We start from the raw sequence: 19,563 nt of genomic DNA, 5'->3' as shown, positions 1-19,563 counted from the left end.
TCTGGTGCAAATTACTGACCTCTGTCATCATTTTAAGTGGGGGAACTTGCACAATCGGTGGCTGACTAAATACTTTTTTGCCCCACTGTACACATGTTGTAGTCCATCTTCTGGACAAGGAAAAACTATTAGGAAACGTATGTAGCGGTATGTGTTTTTAATATTCAAACATAGCTGATGATTGACTTTAAAATTCCCAGCTCTGGTAATGGATCACATGAGTAAAAACCTAGAGGAGAAAGACAAAGCACAAAGGAAGGAGGTGCCCTCCTTCCTTTGTGCTTTGTGTCCCACAGGAAAAACTGGAACGAGTGAGTGACTTGGAAATGCAATGGAAAATGAAAGCATAGACAGGATTCCTTTGTTGACCTTCCTGAATTACTGAAAACACTGCAGGTATTATTGGTGCAGAACAATAATACTTGCCTTGTCTTATCACACAAGCCAGTGTATTGTTCTTTCACATGCTTCAGTTTAACTGAGAATTCGGTGAATTGACCATAATGGTTTATACATTTTTAGTCTACATGCTTCCTTCAACGGTTTCTTTATTTTTCACAAGCATTAGCCAAGACATGTAGGGGTTCCAGTAAATATTAGTAAGAATAGAGTAAAAATTATAGTTGTACCAAAACTATCCGTAATTTCAGTATGCTCAGTTTAGGATTAGTTTCACTTGCATTTTTACTTATTTATTCACTTTTTAAATTTTGCTTCATGTTTTTCTTCTTTTCTTAACGGATTAATCATTCCCCGTTGTGAAGACTGTAGATGACACTACTGATTTGAGTTCATTTATTTTAATATGTCTGTAACTTGTACACACTTGTACTTGCTTTATGTTTTATATTTAAGAGGAGTAAAGTTATTCATATAGTTTTTATTCTTTATAATATGTTGTGCAGATCACTGCAGTCATACTTATCTTTACTGTCAGGGTCCTGGGTCTCCTGACCCAGCGTTTTAGTTCATTGTGATTTTTGTATTATTGTACTTGGTGTGAGTTTCTATGGTTTCTAGTTTCGATCCCTTGCCCTTCATGTTTCTCTATGTCCCCTCTGTTCTGTGTAAGTCTGTGTCTGCATGTTTGAGTTCCCCTCTTTGTCTCTCGGTTCTTAGAGTTCTCTGCCTTATGGTTTATGTCTCTGTTTTTCTTAGTTGCTGTCTCCACTGTGTCAAGTTCGCGTCTCTGTGTGATCCTTCCTGTTTTACTTTGTAGGTCCATGTCTTATGTGAATGTGTCCTGCTTTGCTTGTCTCGTCAGTTCTAATTTCCCCCAGCTGTGCTCTCCTTCTGTGTCTCATTCTCCTCGTTACTTCCCAGTGTATTTAGTCCCTGTGTTTCTCTGAGTCAGTGTTGCGTCGTACCCTCAACAAGCTGTGTGTGTTTTGCCTCCGTGTTACCAGTGTTTTGTTTCCAGCTCTAGTTCCAGTTCAGTATTTCTGCTTCAGTGTTTTAGTCCACCTGCGTTTTTGTTTGTCTTTTGGTGAGTTTAGTTAGTAAGAGGTTTTCCAGCAATAAAGCTGCGCTTTAAGTTGAACTTCTGTGTCTGAGTCCTGCATTTTGGATCCACCACTCCTGCTTGCCCGCCTGCCACACAGCCAACCATGACATTTACAGACAAGGTGAATAGATAGGTAGAGAGAAGATGCATTATTAATTATTAAATCCAGTCTGATGAGAATTCACTGCTTGAGTTCAGTTTTAGTGTTAAACTCCCAAGAATACCACCTGGATCAATAGTATTTTTTTCTGATTATTGGCAAAAGGTTTACAGCGGTCTTCTTCTTAGAGATGCTGCTAAGGCTGTAATTAAGCCAAGAGATACAATAACTGAAAACATGTGCACATAAAAAAATCTCCTGATGAATGAATCACAGGCAAGGATATGCTGTATAAACACTGTATAAATTAACAGTACTCAGTGCTGGTTCTAACAGCCAGAGCTGCTTCAAGCTTTATCAGAATCACAATCAGAATACTTTATTAATCCCTAGGGAAATTATGCGAGTTACAGTTGCTCCAGTACAGTAACATTAAGAAAAACAGAAAACAAAACCGACTGAGACAGGACTCTTCTAGACACTCTAACACCCACCAGGACAATGTACATTTCAGATTTTTCATTTAAAAATTTCAGATTGTCTATTTTATTTAATTCATGTAATGTACAAAATTCACCCGGGTGGGAGGTATTGGTATTGTCCAACATTGTCCTTATCTTGGACAACATTGTAAATGGTAAATGGCCTCTTCGACACCACCTTAAAAGAGTGCAGCTCCATACACACAACATTACTGGCCTTATGGATCAGTTTATTGACTCTGTCGGCATCCTTCAACCTTCAACCTGCCGCCCCAGCATGCAACATCATAGAGGATAGCACTGGCCACACCTGACTTACAGAAAATCCTGAGATTGGTGGTGTGGCTCTGGATGCCAGGCTGACTGCATGTGAGGTTGTAGGTGAACATCTGGCACAGCTGTCCTGTGCCAGATGTTCTGTTGACCCACTGAGAGAGGCTTTATTTAAGAATCACCAGGAACACTGAAGCTCATTGCACTGATCAAGCAGGACTCATGATCTTCACCAGCAGCTCCCTCACAGGGAAATCTTCAGAGCTCCACCGCAGGCTGACCCCAGGAGATGGATAAACCCAGCATTTCATGAACACTGTGATGGAGACCTTTGGTTTGTGTAATGTTATAAATACTCGTTTTTTTTTAATGTGCAAAAAACTGTAAAGGAATTCCAGATCACAAGTTTGTCATACAAGTGATGACCTTTGAGCTTCATCAGGTTTTATTTAATTGTGTCAGAGAAAATCAGCTGTGCTTTTCATGCAGCTGAGTACATCAAGTGTTTAAAACAGAAGCTGTGCAGGTCTGAGATCAGCAGCTCGCTGAAAAACCAAGCTGAGGTCCTGTTAATGCTGATATATAGTGACACAGTTACATGGGTGATTAGTCCTTTTGACTTGTTGTCTTTAACTTTGTCAATAAAACAGCTGCAGCTTTCACTGACAGCACATGTGGTACTTTAACCTTTGTACTGTTTTCATCAGTTCATTTTGCAGCTAACATGTGAACATGATGGATGATCTGTCTGCTGTCACTGGTTGGTGCTGAGGTCCAAATCTGAGGGCAGCTCCTGTAATCACAACAAGAACAGAATCATCACAAACTGAAATATGAAGTTTATCTTTCAAATCCCAAATAAAGCTGATCCTTCTCTGTCCTCACACACCCAGGATCTGAAGCTCTTCTCTTACATTTTTTTTCAGTTCTACGGTTCAATCCATAGTTACTTATTAATGAAGAGTTACTGAAGTACAAGCTTTAAAAAAAATAAATTGGTGTTACTGTCTTTAAAGATGTGGCAAGAGACTGAAAACATGCTGCTGTTTGAATATATTTAATAATCAGCTCTGCAGCTCTGAGCTGAAGCAAAGTGCAACCTGTTGCTTTTACAGTATAATACTTGTAATAAAAGTACAGTAACGGTAATTAGTGACTGAGCAACTCGGGACGTTTCTCTTGATTTCTTTAGTCAGGGTAAATTCATTCACCTGCACGGATTAGCTAAACGAACTTTACAAAACACGTTTCCCCGACAGCCGCGTGCTCATTTTAGCTAGGTCTCAGGACCTAGCTAAGGACGGTAGTTACGGATTATCTTACAAACACGTTTAACTTACTGAAAAAGTGCAGCAGGGCCTCGGATCCTTCTGTCGGGTTGTCCAGTTTACTGAAGAACACCTCAGGCTGTCAGGTTAAAACAGTCGGTCGTGGTTTTGTAACGTAAACGCTGGCCCTCCTCTCAGAGCCTATGCTCGATCTGCTATTCCTGAACAGAGATACGCAAGTTTCCCCGTGACTGCAGCTGTCAGTCAAAGCTGCTATGATGACGTTACACCCCAATTTAACATCGCCCCGTTAGTAATTAGAATCAAACTTATGGGAAAGGAGACCCCTTAGACATGAATCAACGCGATGAGAACTATTGATAACAAAAGAAAGAATCATATCCACTAACATGGAGGAGGCGAGGTTTATGACCTATACTTCAGCCAGACACCAGGGGGCGACAGAGACGTTTTGGCTTCATTTTTTGGGAGCTATCACGTCGTCCATGTTTTCTACAGTCATTGATCAAACACTGCAACAGATCTAAAACTACAAAAAGAGCAAAACAACACACACAAAAAAATGAAATAAATGTAAAACTTCTTCAGCCATTTGAGGCACCAGTATAGGCTATTTGGTATTAAAATATAATAATAATTAATGGTGATAAATAGTTTTCTGCTTTAACACATTGGTTCTCAAACTTTCTGACATGCCAAAATGCAAAAATAAATAATTAAAAAAAATGTTTTGTGCCCACACCAAGGAGTTTGTAATTAGTCAAGTAATTAAACAGTCATTAACAAATCAAAAAGATACAAGATGAATTTTAGTTAAAAGTTGGCAATAAGAGCAACAGGCTCTTGTTTTTAATGACCTTTACAAAAGCAACAAAAAACAATCAAAAACTTTTTTTCCCATGATGCTTCAATACCTGGTCCATGTTCCACAGCTTGAGAACCACTGTTATCATGTGCAGTGCATGGATATACATTAAAAATTAAAACAGTTTTACTGATCTTACTTTTTCAAAAGGTTTAGAAAACAGAAAGTGTCATGTCTTCATTGTTAGGTTTAAAGAAAAGAACAAAAACTTGATAAATAATATAAAGTGTAGATTTAAAATACACACGCAAGTGTTGCTAATGCTAACAAGGATTAAAATTTATGTAACTGAATTTACCATACTCAGCTATGCAAAAGGCGAAAAATATCTTTACATCCATTATTAAATCGAAACGCAAATTCAGCAACAAGATCCAGACAAAATGAGTCAACAGTTTCTATCCTAAAATAAAAATAAAACAACACGCTGCTGTGGCCCCCTTCCGGTACTGAAGGTAGGCAACATGTAATAATACATACAGTATGCCCTCCAACCAGCCACCATCCAATTCAGAGTCATTTACATTAAATGTAAGAAAACACCTCAAGTTTTCCTGAACTGCAAACAGCAAATCAACAGATCTGCGAAAACATGAAAGTATAATGTGACCTTTGACACTGCACATTTCATAAATTCTGTTTTTGCTGACTTTGCTTTCTGTCTTAAGTTTGTATACTCGTAGTTCTCAAATGAATTCAACACAAAACAGAGGGTTTCATTGACATGACTTTAGAAGCTTGTTTATAAACAGCTGTTAAATATGCTAATTAACCTTTTACAAAAGTGAAGCAGCCAAAACAAAAACTTAAGGCAGTACCAGAATACATTTCTAGTATAAAAAGAGGTATTGTTTTAATAGCTATTATTAATAGCTGCAGTGCTGACATGTCTGCTTGACTGGTTTAAAACTGTAAACATTGTAAGTTTTATACTCAAACATTCACATAAGTACCATCATGACCACTGAGACAATGGAAACTGGGACTCAACAAGACTAGAACATTAAAAAAAAAAAAAACTCAGAATTTAATGATAATAATTTAGAATATGCACTTAACACATGAAAACATGGAAAATCATTAAAAAAATATAAACTTGACATCACACTAACAAAATGCCCACCTTCTAATCTGTCACATAATATTTCAGTCAGTGACCAACAGTGTTGGTCAAGTTACTTGAAAAAAGTAATCAGTAACTAATTACCAATTAATTCCCAAAAAAAGTAATCACATTACTTTACTGATTACTTATTTTCAAAAGTAATTAATTACTTAGTTACTTTTTTAAAACACGATTTACAACCTGAGTACGTGATAAAGCGATAGATCTTTCAGCCTAATTCTACTTTTTCTGCATAATCCATCATACAAAATGTAATCAAATGGAAAAGTCTCTCTTTTTAAAACGTGTTTTATTAGTTTTAATCTTTTAACTTTATGCATCAAGCAAAAATTTAATTATCTGCAACATTCTCTGACTGGAAGAAATTAGTTTAACATTTAAACTTATTTTCTGCACATTCCAGCACATAAAATATATATTTTTTGTGTTTACACTCACTCTTTCAAATAGATGCAAGTAAAACACAGCAGAAAATAAATAAAATCAAAGACTAGCGGTCCTGTTGCTCTATTTTCACCTGTAAAGCAGGAGTGGGGTAAGCGGAGGTTTGCCCTGGTGCAGGTGTACCGCAGAATCCGCGAGTTTCTCTGTGAGTTTCCCATTACGTGGTAGCGCACTCGATGCTTGCTTGGAGGTTTAGGGGTTTTTTTTCCACTGTAAAAAGAAGTTTTCTTCCCACGCACAACGGACACTAATGTTTTTGTCACTTTTTATGGAATCAAACTCAAAATAAGGTCAGTACTTCCATGCTTTAAACGCTGCATGCTCATACTCTCTCCCGCACTCGATATATGATCCGTTGTTGATCTGCACACAGCTGTTGTCACGAATGTAGCACTCGCTTACGTCACTTTCATGAGACAGTCTCACACAAAAAAAAAAAAAATCACGGTTTTAGTAATGCAGTAACGCAGCGTTCCTACAGGAAAGTAACGGTAATCTAATTACCGTTTTTGCAATGGTAATCCCTTACTTTATTCATTACCTGAAAAAGTAATCAGATTACAGTAAGGCGTTACTTGTAACGCCTTACTGCCCATCTCTGGTGACCAATGTGGTGGGGAAAAAATTTTAATCATAAAACAATGAATGTTTGTTAATTAGCAATAAATTTCATAAATCCATGTATGAAGTGTGACTTTATAGACTGGTCACTGCTCTCCACCTACAGCAGCTGGAGTTATGAATCATTAACAAAGCTTGTTTTGCCTGAGTGGATATTTTAGAAAACCTTTCCATCTCATTATGTATGATAGCCAACAAAGTACACTGCTCAAAAAGGAACACTTGATTATCACCATATATCACAAACCAGTTTTAGCACCCGATTCACATAACACTGGACCACTATGGCCCCTCCAGCAGGTGATGGGTTCACTGGACCCATGAATAATAGGTTTTTAATAAAAAGCCCCTTGACTAAGCCTGGCTTTATGAAGGGGCCCTGGTAACCAAGATTCTGTCAAGTAACTTCTCATCATCAAACTCTTTTGAATCACACTTGGTCTGGCCCTTTACCCATGACCAATTTACCTAGGGAGACCCTACCAGGACCAAACTGTCCTCGACAACAAAGCTCCTGGGATCAGAAGGACACGCAAACCCCTTCACCGTGATAAGGTGGTGATTCATGAAGGGAGATTACACCTGGACAAATCTTTGCTTTTACTTCTGTATCAATTACCCTATGCTTACTTTGGATCTGTGCCTGAATTTAACTGTTTACTTTTGCTTATCAGTTCCTTTTTTAAATCATTCCTCACACTGTGCATTATGACAGGAAGTGAAGGTAAGGAAAACAGAAAGATAACATCAAAGGGCAAACTAATAACAATACGTTGTCAAGGTGTGCTGTGTGCAGCAGGATGTAGGACTCAAATGCTGGACTTGGAGACTGAAACTTGGAAACTTGAATATGAATTCAAGGAAACTAAAACTAGAAACTCAAAGCACGAAGCACTAACTAGAAAAACTGGGGAACTGGGAAACAAAACTGCGAACAGAGAACTAGAATGCTACCAGAAACAGAGAGACGAAAACACAGCACAGTGAGGGTACAACACGACACAGAACAAGGAAAACACAGGGCTTAAATACACAGAGGTGTAATGAGGGAACGAGAGAAAGGAGGAGTGCACAGCTGGGAGTAATGAAGCGTTACAAGACGAAGGGGAAGCTAAACTGAAAACATTTACATAGGACAGGGACTGTCAAAGTAAAACAGGAAACATGAGACAGATCACAAAGACTGCAGCATCCAATCTTAGTAAATACACCGATTACGATTAATGACTGATGAGAGAAACCAAATTTTCCAGTTTTCCTGGAAAATGAAAGTGTAGCTTTCGTTTTCCAGGAAAGCTGCACTCTCCTGGAAAATGCTGCAACGTGTTACTTTTTACAGTTAAAGGAAAAGATTTCAGCAGGGTGAAGACCTTTAATTTTATTAAAATTAATTTAAAAAAAATAAACAAAAACCCTATGATTCAACACAGTAAAAAAAAGTCTCATTCTAACCTTTTTAAAGATTTTTTTTCCTCTTTCAAATTTTCTTGTATGTTGCTTTACGTTAGGTTATCCGAGCAAAACATCTGCTTTCACCCCCATGTACAAACAATGGTGGGGCTGTATTACTCAAGTATTATATATTATGTGGTAATCTTACTGGTTGGAATTACAAGGTATTCAGACGGTGTGCTTCGCTTGACTGTTTGTACTGTCTGAACCTTATGGTCTCTGTGGTCTACTGATAACACTGATAACATTGTTTTAAACAGAAGCCCTGTGGGTTGTTATCCTCAGTAGCTTAACGGCTTGTGTTATCAGGAGATGAAGAACAGAAAGAACAGTTATCTTCTGTGAACAGTCACAGAAAAACTGCCATTCATATTAGCCAGAGCTGGTATGTACACCCTAAATGCTGTGGTAGTGATAAGAAAGCTATAACTAAACTTCATTAAAAACTAAGAGATGATAAACAAAAAGGGGGCAGAGAGATAAACGAACACCAAGTATGTCCACCGGTTCTCCATCTGTTCATTTACCAGCTGACTTGAGAACTTGAGAGCTTTCAGTACAGATATAGTCCATCCTTTGCTTCCACAGCTGTCAGGGAGATTGCTGTGGTAGACAGTTCAGAACATTTGTTTAAAATGGTTTTAATTTTAGCTGAACATGCAAAGACCGTCAGTGTATCTGCATATTTTAAAAAGACCATTTAAACTTCTATCATATTCAACACACACACTCATTTTTTTAAGAAGAGCAGATTTAATAAAATGACTTGTTTAAAACTAAAACTACTAATATATCTACCATAACTGCATAACAAAGATTTTTACATTAAATAAAGTCATTAGCGTCAAAATATTCAGAGAGAGAAATTAAACTTTGAGTGAAAAAACTGCATATTTCAACAAATTAACAGTTACTGACCTCTGTCTGACGTTGTTCTTGCTGCGCTGCACTGTCACCAGCTGATTCATTTGTTGGGACACGCCGCCAAAAAAGTGTAAACCTATGCCTGGAATTTTGGGGACAAATAATTAAAAATCCCTCCAACACCACTGCAATAGCGCTGAAATAAAACAATCAAGTGAATGAGTAACCCAATGTTAAAAGTCAGATATCCAAATACGTGAAACAAAGGCCAATGGCAAACGAGGAGCTATTGTCTATTGTAACACGCTAACTAGTGCACTTTTTCCCCCCACAGAAAGTATCAAAACTGCCAATTAGGCCATTCCTATGATTTGCACTCTCTCTGATAAGATTGCTTTGATTTTGCAGCATAAGTATGGCCTGACTAACTACCGTCAAGAGCTCATTTATCCACACTTCCATACTACTTTCCTCTTTAATTTAAGAAAAACTAAAGAAGCATTCCACACAGCTTTTAAATAAAGTGTCCATTTAAATTCAAACACCTCAAAATAGAAACTGTGTATATAAAAAAAAAAACGAAAGTAAAAATAAAAACATTTTTTGGTCAACCCCTTTGAATTAAAGAGTCTATACTTCAGTTTGGACAGTAGGTCCACATGCTTTAAAGTCAGATCTACTAAATATTATTCTACATTTTGGAAACATGCAAGTTAATGTACGAAGTACCTTCGATCTTCATGTTTATAAAAGTACCATACTGCAGCCCCAACGATGCTCAGGAAAATCAAAACACCAAGTAAGGCCCATGCAGCAGAGCACGATCCTGCAGGGACACAAGAATGAAGGATATAATGAGAATTACATTATCTGGCATTTATGTTTTATGTTTCATATATTGAGATGACTCAGACAATACTTAAACATATAACATACACAAATCAAACATGTAGCTCGTGTAGGTTGAGGGCAGGTTAACAATGATCACTTCTGGTACTGTTGGTCAAAAATGTTCTGGCAAAAACTTTTCTAGTCTTGGGTGAAGATAAAGGAAGAGAAGATGGGAAAGGTGTGAGAAAGCTGTCTGATACAGTTGGGGAAAAGCAGAAAGAAATGAACTGTTTCTAATTTTTATGGTAGTTTCATTTTAACGAGACAACATATCAACCTAAAGTCCAGAACAAATAGCCAGAATTCTGGTTTCAACGGACTGACAGACAGATTAAACCAATCAATTAATCACAGATACTTCTGACCTGAACTGAAGAAACCACAGAATTAGTTCCTTCTTTTCCAACTCTGCACCATGGGAAAGACCAAAGAGCTATCAAAGGACATCATGGACAAGAATGTAGATCTGCTGTAATGGATTACAAGACTATAGGCAAGTAGCTCGGTGAGAAGGTGACAACTGCTGGTGTGAATATTTGCATGCGAGGGGCTGGACGGCGCTAACGTGTTGACGCCGTGCAGCCCCAGGTGTTTCGGCCCGCTTGCATGTTCTACCAAAAATTGTGCTTTGGTGTCTATCTGAAGTTGGCACCATTTTTACAAACCAATTCAGGTTCATCTGTTTCATTCAACGATCCGCTTTCGCCCTGCTCATTCTCCCTCGCCGCCATACTTTTTCTGCCATGTGTGTATGAAAACAAAGGCACACATGGTGGAAAAAGAATATGGTTAAAATATGGTTAGAATATGGTTAAAACAAAGGCACTGCCTTTGTTTTAACCATATTCTATCGCAATATTTCATTTTCTTATCGTTGCCTAACATTATACTGGCATTACCGTGAACGGTATGATATGGCCCAGCCCCAATCAGAATGATGCAACATCCACAAAAGCTAAAATCCAAAAGTTAGGAACAAATCCAGAAAGATTTGGACAAACTGCACGGCTAAATCCAAGCTGACCTCACCTGATGCCACATGCACGTAGAGCTGACCACGTTTACTTCCATATGTGTTAGATGCTTCACACTGATAAAGGCCATTTAGATCAGAGGTCAGGCTCAGCAGTTGTAGCTTTGCACCATCTACTTTGACAGCAGACTCCAGCAAAGACTGGCCAGATCTGGAAAAACATGAACGAGACCTGAACGTGAAATGTACAGAGAAGGCAGAAAAATGTGAGTTGTGCTAAAAGCTAAACATCTACGTTAATGGTGGCAGTTTTATAAATTATGGTCGACATTGAGTGGATGGATCTATGCAGGTCAAATTTTTGGAAGCAACCTTCATGTTTCTTTAAAACTAAAATGAGGTCACTTCAGCCTGTGCAGCTAGTTTTAACCCTCTCAGGCTCAAATTAAGTTTTTTGTTGCTAATGCACAACCAAGTCCTGCAGTGGTACATCTGAGTAAAAAAAACCTCATAAAATATGTATGTGGGATAATCAGGTTGTTAGTTTTTAACTGTTGCAAATCGACAACGCCTGCCTCAAGAGGGTTAACCACAGGCCTGCTTAAAAATAGCAAAACCAGTGGAACTATGAGGATATTGTGTGCTCACAGTCAACTGTCTTGTTTGGTGAACACATTGATCGACTTGTCCGTAGAGCTTCAGATAATGTCTCTCCTCTTTGTCTCCTGCTTACCTCTGCAATCCAAGACAAACATTTTAATCAGATTGCAGCTTATATGCCTAAAGTGCTCACACTGAACTTTCATCTGATATTATAGTTTGCAGCTTATTGTCCAAAATTCACTCTAAACACTCTAAAACCATCTTTACTGACATGTGCTTGGTGATAACACCCTTTCCTGGGGGGTGGCTGTAGCTCAGGAGGAAGAGATGGTCATCTACTGAATGGAAGGTTGGTGGTTTGATCCTTGGCTCCCCCAGTCTGCGTGCCAAGCATGCTTGGGGAAGATACTGGCCAGATACTAAAAAGTTGCATCCATCGGAGTATGAATATGTGTGACTGTTAGTTAGTGAGTACTTTAAAAGCATAGAAGAAAGTGTTTATGTGAATGGGTGTGTATAAAGCGCTTTGAGTGCTCTAGGAGAGTAGACAAGCACTATAGAAGACTCAGTGCCTTTAATATTACCACTCCCATGAAATGAAATGAATATTTCAACTGAAACCAATATTCAAACTACTTTACCTGCTCCAGATAAAGTTTGCATTTGGTTTGGCTTCTGTCACACACTCGAACGAGTCCTCTGAAATCACGCTAATGTTCACTTCTGTGGGAGAAACTGCATAAAAAGAAAGAATGAAAGACCTGTGTTAATATGTAAAAAACAAATAAGCAAAGAAATGCATTTTGGGTACTTTTCATGTAGTTTCAAGGAGAGATCCTGTCATACACATTCAAGCATGTTGGTGCTCTGTTTAAAAGCATGGTCTTTATGGGGATTTCAACCAGAAATAGAACACCACAGATGAACCGTGTCATTTAAAAAAAGAACCTACACAACTGGAAGCACATGCTTTAACTTTGAAAACAGCCTCTAGTATTTTTGCTTCACTGGACAGATCTGAAACAAATGAAGTCATTGTCAAGCTTTACAAACAGGTTTAAGCTAGTCTGTGCACCATGGTGTCGTGTCACTTGCCTTTAGCTGCTGACAGTTAATTTTTAACCTGAACATCTGCACTCTTACCGAGAGCAAATATATAGTGCAAACCTATATTTCACATGACCAATGTAAATAGTGCATTGCACAACTGCTAGTAAGTTAAAAAAAACACAGTTGAACTTTGATTAAACAGACATAGTTTCAATTCTACTTTTCCCCTACCAAAGCCGTGCTGGTACACACACTGATGCACAACTTTATTGAGTTTTCTGCATTTCAGCTGAACTGGGTGGTTGTGTCTCAGGACACAGATCAGGTTCCATTACTTGTCTCATCATTTGCAAAATCTTTATCCAGCTATTGTGACAACATGAGTGAATGACAGTAGCATGAGAACAAGGATAAAGCTGGTATCCATACTGGGAAAAAACAAAAATCAACTCATGAACAAAGAAAAAAAGCAAAACCATGTCAACTCTTAACACTTAAGGTTACCTGAAAGTATGAAGTTTTGAGGGTTTATGTCTGCTTTTGTTCAAAACAAAGATGCAGGGTATAGTTTTAAAAAAGTGCAGCTATTACTTTTATTTTATCCATAATTGATGATGCTATTTCTGTTGCATGAGTAGATAACACAGATCAACTGGTAGCAAGTAATCAAGTTCTATAGTATTGCTTTGCAGTTGCAGTTTAATCAGTTAATCCTGGGTGTGCATGTGTACTTTTAATATTTGATTTAATAATCAAAATTGGTAAGTCAACAGTAAAAAAAAAGAAGACAAATATTAAACTACATCATCAGCTGATACTCACAGTAGATCTGTATAGTGAAGGGGAGACTTCTGTCTGTAGACAGGGAGCCACCGCTGATGACACACTGGACCTCGTGACCATTAATCTCTCTCGTAGGAACACCAAACAATGAGCTGACAGTGGTAGTTGTATCGTTGTCATACTGGGTGGAATTTGTTGTCGTCCTCACTTTGTCTCCCAAAGCACCAGTGAGCCACCTCACCTCAGCAGGAGGCTTCGATCCAGCAGCCGTGCAGGTAGCAAATAAAACCTCTTCAGTGCCCAAAGTGGGAAGATTGTCCTTGATGTTTGTGAAAGGAGGCACTAGGAGAGGTACAGCACACAATCAGTCAACATGCGAGCAAAATGGTAAAATGTCTGTCTCACACACAAACACCCACAATATTTGAAATAAAGTTTTGTTTTATGTTTTTTTATACCAAGCAAGTTTAGAAGTATCTCAGTCTTCTGATTTCCACTGGGAAACAAGGTGAAGATGCACGTGTATCTGCCTTCATCCTTCAGGGCAACATTGGATAACTGGAGAGTTCCATTTTTGTCATTAAAATTCCCGACATATTTAAATCGATCATCACGTCCATTGACAAACTGCACTCCCTCTCTGGGTAGGATAGTGAGGAAATTGTCATTGTGAGGTTTTTCTCTCGTCTTCCTCTGCCAGGTAATTTGTGTAAGGTCATCATTGGTACCAGTGACATAACACGATAAGATAGCAGTACCTCCTTGTTCCACTGTCACACTTCCACCAATCACATGGAGAGCTGTAAAAAGCATTCAGATAAAAATTTAATGAATTCTTTTGTGTGTGTATGTGTGTGAGAGAGCGAGGTTGGGGGCGTAGATAATAAATGATGATACACAACCATTCAGTTTGATGAACCACAAAGTTTGATAAAAAAAAAAAAAAACATAATAAGACCCTGCAGCGCACATTGACGCCATGTCTTGTAAGCCAAATCTCTGAAGCGTCAATATTAAAATAAGGTGCTGCAGTGGACAAATATAACATTCAAATTCAGTTCATTGTAGCCTAGTCACTACAAAATACCTTCTATATCAGCACATAGAAGAGACACGATCACGAGAAGGACACGTAGTAGCGCAGAGTCACATATGGACGGTATGTTGTGGCAGAAGCTGCCAAAAAAGGAAGCAGCTCCATCCATCCGCTAATCATTGCTGTCCACTAATCATATAATATTTACACATTCCAACTTCCGGGAGAAAAAAAGTCCACAGCCCAAAAATGTTAGAGGACCGATGATTCTCTTGGGAGTCTTGCAGACAGAAAGAAGGACGCGGGCTGAAAATGGCTGGATGCGGACTAGTGATGCGCGAATCATGAACGAATCGTTCAATACTCGAGAATCACTTTACTGACTCATGAATCATGATTCACAAGCCCAACTGACTCACTGACTCATCCCTGTTGCTGTTAGCAGCAATGTATCTAGCTTATAATTAAAATTGTGGAGAAAAACACAACATCCAGTATCTTAACAAAAAATTTCTGCTCTGAACTGGAAGAAAAAACCCTGAGTAGAAGCTCACATCAAGAAAATAGCTCCTCGGTTCACAGTAGCATCGCTCTGCTAACATGCTAACAGCACATTTGAGCTACTCACCCCCTCCCTTCCTGTGCTGAATCGTAAGCGTAAGCGAATCACTCAGGACTCGCTCACCCCCTCCCTCCTGTGCTGAATCATAGAGCGAACGAATCACTCACTCACTCACTCACTAACCCCCTCCCTCCTGTGCTGAATCGTAAGCGAATCACTCAGGACTCACTAACCCCCTCCCTCCTGGCTCACAGCTTCTTCTTCTTCTTGGTTGGCAACCAATGTTAAGGCGCATTACCGCCCCTGGCTCACAGCTCAGTGGACATTTAGATGAGAAAATATATATTAACACATTTAAGGAAAATACTAATAAAATAAAAATAAACAAAATAAATGTTTATTAAGCAATTTTGATAGGAAATTGCTTAATTTTAGAAATGTTTTTGCTCTTTTTTGCTCTATAAAATAGTTGTTTTCTTTTAGAATCATTCATCTTAGCAGTAGGATTTACATGAAAAGAGAAACAAATTAAGTTTGAGTGAAAATGTACATTTTTTGCACTCTCTGGTCAACTAACTCAGTGAATCAAATGACTCAAAAATGGGATTCACTTTGGTGAGTGACTCATTAAAACTCGATTCAGTAAAAAGAATCAAATTTACCATCACTAATACCGACAGTGACACACAGAGGGGAGATAGAGGGGGGAAGGGGTGGGTGGGTGGTGGAAATAAAACCTTTCACACATGAGATGAATTAAGGATGCAGCTTTCTGTTGAGCCTTTTAAACGGCGTAACCGACGGAAACACACATGGCTTTAAATGTACATCAAAACAACGGCGATCACAAGGAGGAACAAAATCCTTGCTGTCTGCACTGCCTGAGAAAAGAGTGGGGTTTTTTTGGTTTTTGTAGCACTCTCGTGTGATGCGACGAGCCAATAATCACTCTCGATGTTAGTCCACTGTAAAACTTTAATGCGTACGCCAGCACACGACAAAGAACACCGGAAGAACAAAACTCCCCTCACCATACTATTCCGGTTGGACTAGTCCCCCACAGTTATGGCAGGTCTGCACAAACAAATATTGCATGGTGATCATTTAACCAATGATCTACAGTTTTCTTTTCAGGGGTGCATGCAGGATTTTTCTTAATTGGGTGGCACAGGACCCAAAAACCAGGCAGAGGGGCTCACATGAAATCTGAATAAAACACTGGGCGCCATTTTCAGGTTAGTATACACCACTGTGTCCTGTTGTCAAGAAAACATGGTGCTGCACAAGGGTTTAAGTATCATTTGTGTTGGATAATTGTTTTACAAAGCAGGAATAATGTATTTAGATTTTATCCTTCAGTAAACAGAAAATAGTGAAAGCTTCTTAGGTAGGATGCTTAGGTAATTCACCTCTGGGAGATCATAAAATAAAAAAATATATACAAATTATTATATTATTATTAGCTGACATTATTGGAATTTTCCTCCTCAATTTAGATGATGCAGTAAAACCAAGAGAAGTGTGATGAATGTGAGTTGATTTCTTGGCACTACCTTATCAGTGATCAGCCAGAGACCATTCATGTGTAAAGCTTCCAAGTGAAGCTTCACTTAGTGTCTTTAAGGTAGTTAAATATTTATCCAGCCTCTTTGTTTGGTTTTGCATTCTGTGGACAGTCCCAGTGCCTTGTGTCACAGTCAGCTGCACAAACACATCAGTGTTATTTGATTTGCATGAAGGATTTAAATTAAAAGGAGGCTGTTCTCTTTGCATTGGGTGAGTATGGAAAGTGAAAAGCCATCCGTGAGCCTCCAGTAAGTCTAGAAATACAAAAAAGGCACAATTGCTAGTGCTTATAAACTGATCTGTAGAGTGTTTCCTGTTTTCATTCTCATTTCATGATGGCAGGTGATGGACAGATTCACTGAATATACACAAAATGCTTCAAAATAGCAACTATATCGGCATCCTTTAAAATTGTTCAGTTTGACTGAATTCAGTCTTTACATTTTTTGATTCAGCTAACAGTAACTAACAGTAATTAACCTGTAATACAATAAATTACAAGAATCCATCTTAGTCAAACATTACCATTGTTTTTTTTTCTTTTTAATCACACTTAAAGAATTGGTGGTAACCAAGTTATCAATTTAGGAATATATTGTAGCATAACAGACAAACTGTCATAAGCATATTGTAACTCATTACATGCAGTTATAGTCATAGCTAAGTGAACTCTTTAGTGTAAATGCAAGCTTTGAATGTTTTATGATTGTTATTCATGAAACAAAAAAAATCCAAAAAAACATCTCTGACTTACTTTGATAATAGAGTGTCAGCATTTTATTAGAATGTACATGTGCTGTAGGCTGAGTGGATTTTAATGTATTGTAGGCAGATTCATCTGCTCTTGGGGCCTCTGGGAAATAAAGCAACAGCTAAAAGCAACTATTTGTAGGCCTAAATGATGTTTTCTTCCTTTCTTTTTAAAAACCATGCTGTGGAAAAACAAGTGAAAATATAATGACTCACTTAGTAAATGCAGGCTATACTGTGTCGTGGTAATGTTTGCAGTGATGAATGTAGCAGTGGTGCAGGGCAGGCCGTGGTATCCTTGGTCACTAATGGGTTAGGGCCTGGTGGCAGCAGAGACATCATAAAATAGATTTATGGGACAATTGTGCAACAGCAAAAATCGTTACAGAGCTGTACCTTCAAGGGGATAGTTCTATGATGGAGTTTTTATGTATCTTGCTTGCTTCTTGGAGGAGTCATCAATTAAAATTTTAAATGCTACTAAATTCCATTTCGATTCTACCTTTATCCCAGATAGAGGTTGAAGAGCAGCCATTATTGCTAAGCTAACATCCTCTTCTATACTATAACATTTGTGTAAATCAACACAGGGCAACAGCAGCATAGGTCAGCTTACCAGTGACGCATTTGCAGTTGAGTACCTCACCTGCTACATCCCTCTTTAAACCCTTTTTTGCTTCTTCTCTCCAGTTAAGTTCATGGTGTAGAGCGCCAGGGGTGTTTTCTGTTCAGACATCCAGACATCAGATCACTCAGGTCAAAACTGACTTAATCTTCCAAATTAATGAGGTACAAGATCAGGACCTTTTGAAAAAAAAAAACCCCAAACAAAACAAAAGGCTTCTTAGTCTTTATGAACTGTAACATGTCTCCTGTTTTCATTCTTTTCAAATCACTGGAATTAGAATGTAAGTCATCTAGTCTGGCAATTGTTAGTTGCATGGGCTTGTTTTTATAGCTGCTCCTTCCTCCTCATTGATCTAACAGTGCCTCTTTGTTTAGATTCCTTAAACCATTTCCTTTTGTCTAGGATTCTCACTAAACAAGCCTCTTTTTAATTTTTATTTAACCTTTATTTATACAGGTAGTCCCACTTAGACTGGGCTCCATACCATCTAATCCTGCAGATGATCAGCAGGGAGTATGCACAACTCCATGCTGATCAGGGGCAGATCTACAGGGGTGGCATGGGTTGTAATCTCGTGCCACCTCTAGTGGTAACCTGATTTTACAAATACAGTGTTGTTTATTAAAATAAGCTAGCATTAGCACTTTGAGCCTAGCTACAATAAACATTGAATATAAATTCTAAAACTGCATAATGTATTGCATAGTGCGTGCAATACACGCAAAATGGTTCAGCCAAAAGCTTAGGGCGTACCCATGACAGATTAGCTTAATACAAAACAAGTGATCAGCACAAGAATATTATCACAGAACATATGAAAAGCATGTGCAACGTAATCTGATCAGGATGCCTCCGGCACATGTCCCACATGTATGCGGTCCTCGAGGCAGGTCCAGGAAATGCTGGCAAGTTTCATCACTCAGATGGCTTTATATGATTGGAAAAGGTTAAATAAGTAGCTGGGATGAGGAAGATCTGGGCATGTCTAAGACTGCAGCTCAAATGGATAAGTGGTAGCAAATGATTGGATGGAAGGAGACAGAAATCTAAATGTAATAATATGGAAACAGGATTTTGGAAGAATTTCTGAAAATGTTTCCCCCAGTATATGGATAGGAGTGCAATACTGTGGACAGTTTCCCTTTAGAATGCAAAAGATTTTAGCAATTGTACTGATAGTGCAGATCTATAGTTTCAGATCACCTACAAAGACACAATGAAGCTAATAAAAAGTTTAGTTAGCCAACTCAACCAGTGGAATTACAGTAAAAATCTCTCTCTCCTCACAGCATGTGAGAGACTGAAGTTCTGTCTCACAAGACTTATAATTATCATGTATTTCCTGTTTTTGTGACAGAAGTCAGTTCCCAACCTCATGATCACATGCTGAGTTATGACACTTTGGTCTGTGTATCAAATTTATCCAAAGTATCCAACTGTGATCCTAAAAACTACCTGAAAAGCCTTCAGTTGATTCAACATGCTGCAGAGTACTGACAGTGACTAGAAAAAGAGAGCATATTTCTCCCATACTGGCTTCTCTTCATTGGTTCCCTGTTAAATCCACAATCATGGATCAATATTGTGCTCGGGTTTTTTGATTTTGTGCAAGACTGAGATGTGCAAGCACGTTTTATTTTTATTTTTTATGTTTTTAGCTATAACTTTATTTGATATTAAAATAAAACAAATAAAATACAT

The 19,563-nt window shown here is 38.3% G+C and overlaps 1 protein-coding gene and 1 long non-coding RNA gene across 2 annotated transcripts in view; both read right to left on the bottom strand.

Moving 5' to 3' along the window:
- LOC102312627 (nectin-3) overlaps positions 1–14,755 on the bottom strand; it is a 20,626-nt gene extending 5,871 nt beyond the window's left edge. Inside the window, exons 1-7 of the mRNA XM_042216495.1 lie at positions 14,408–14,755; positions 13,779–14,120; positions 13,360–13,662; positions 12,129–12,222; positions 10,941–11,095; positions 9,750–9,846; positions 9,075–9,162 (exon numbers count right to left, since the gene is read on the bottom strand). Of these exons, the coding sequence (XP_042072429.1) occupies positions 9,075–9,162; positions 9,750–9,846; positions 10,941–11,095; positions 12,129–12,222; positions 13,360–13,662; positions 13,779–14,120; positions 14,408–14,525 (1,197 nt within the window). The 5' untranslated portion in view covers positions 14,526–14,755. The remainder of the gene's footprint in view (positions 1–9,074; positions 9,163–9,749; positions 9,847–10,940; positions 11,096–12,128; positions 12,223–13,359; positions 13,663–13,778; positions 14,121–14,407) is intronic.
- Positions 1,470–5,784, bottom strand: LOC106632718. The gene is made up of 2 exons (XR_001335984.2): positions 3,700–5,784; positions 1,470–3,152 (listed from the first exon to the last, which is right to left on the bottom strand). It is a non-coding gene; the product is annotated as an uncharacterized LOC106632718 (long non-coding RNA).
- Positions 14,756–19,563: the final 4,808 nt, after the last annotated feature.

This window comes from Haplochromis burtoni, unplaced genomic scaffold (assembly GCF_018398535.1).
Source record: "Haplochromis burtoni strain Fernald_Lab_line unplaced genomic scaffold, NCSU_Asbu1 Contig_1084, whole genome shotgun sequence".
NCBI classification, from domain to species: Eukaryota; Metazoa; Chordata; class Actinopteri; order Cichliformes; family Cichlidae; genus Haplochromis; species Haplochromis burtoni.
The sequence above is the reverse complement of the archived record's forward strand: the minus strand, read 5'-3'. Positions and strand labels throughout refer to the sequence as shown.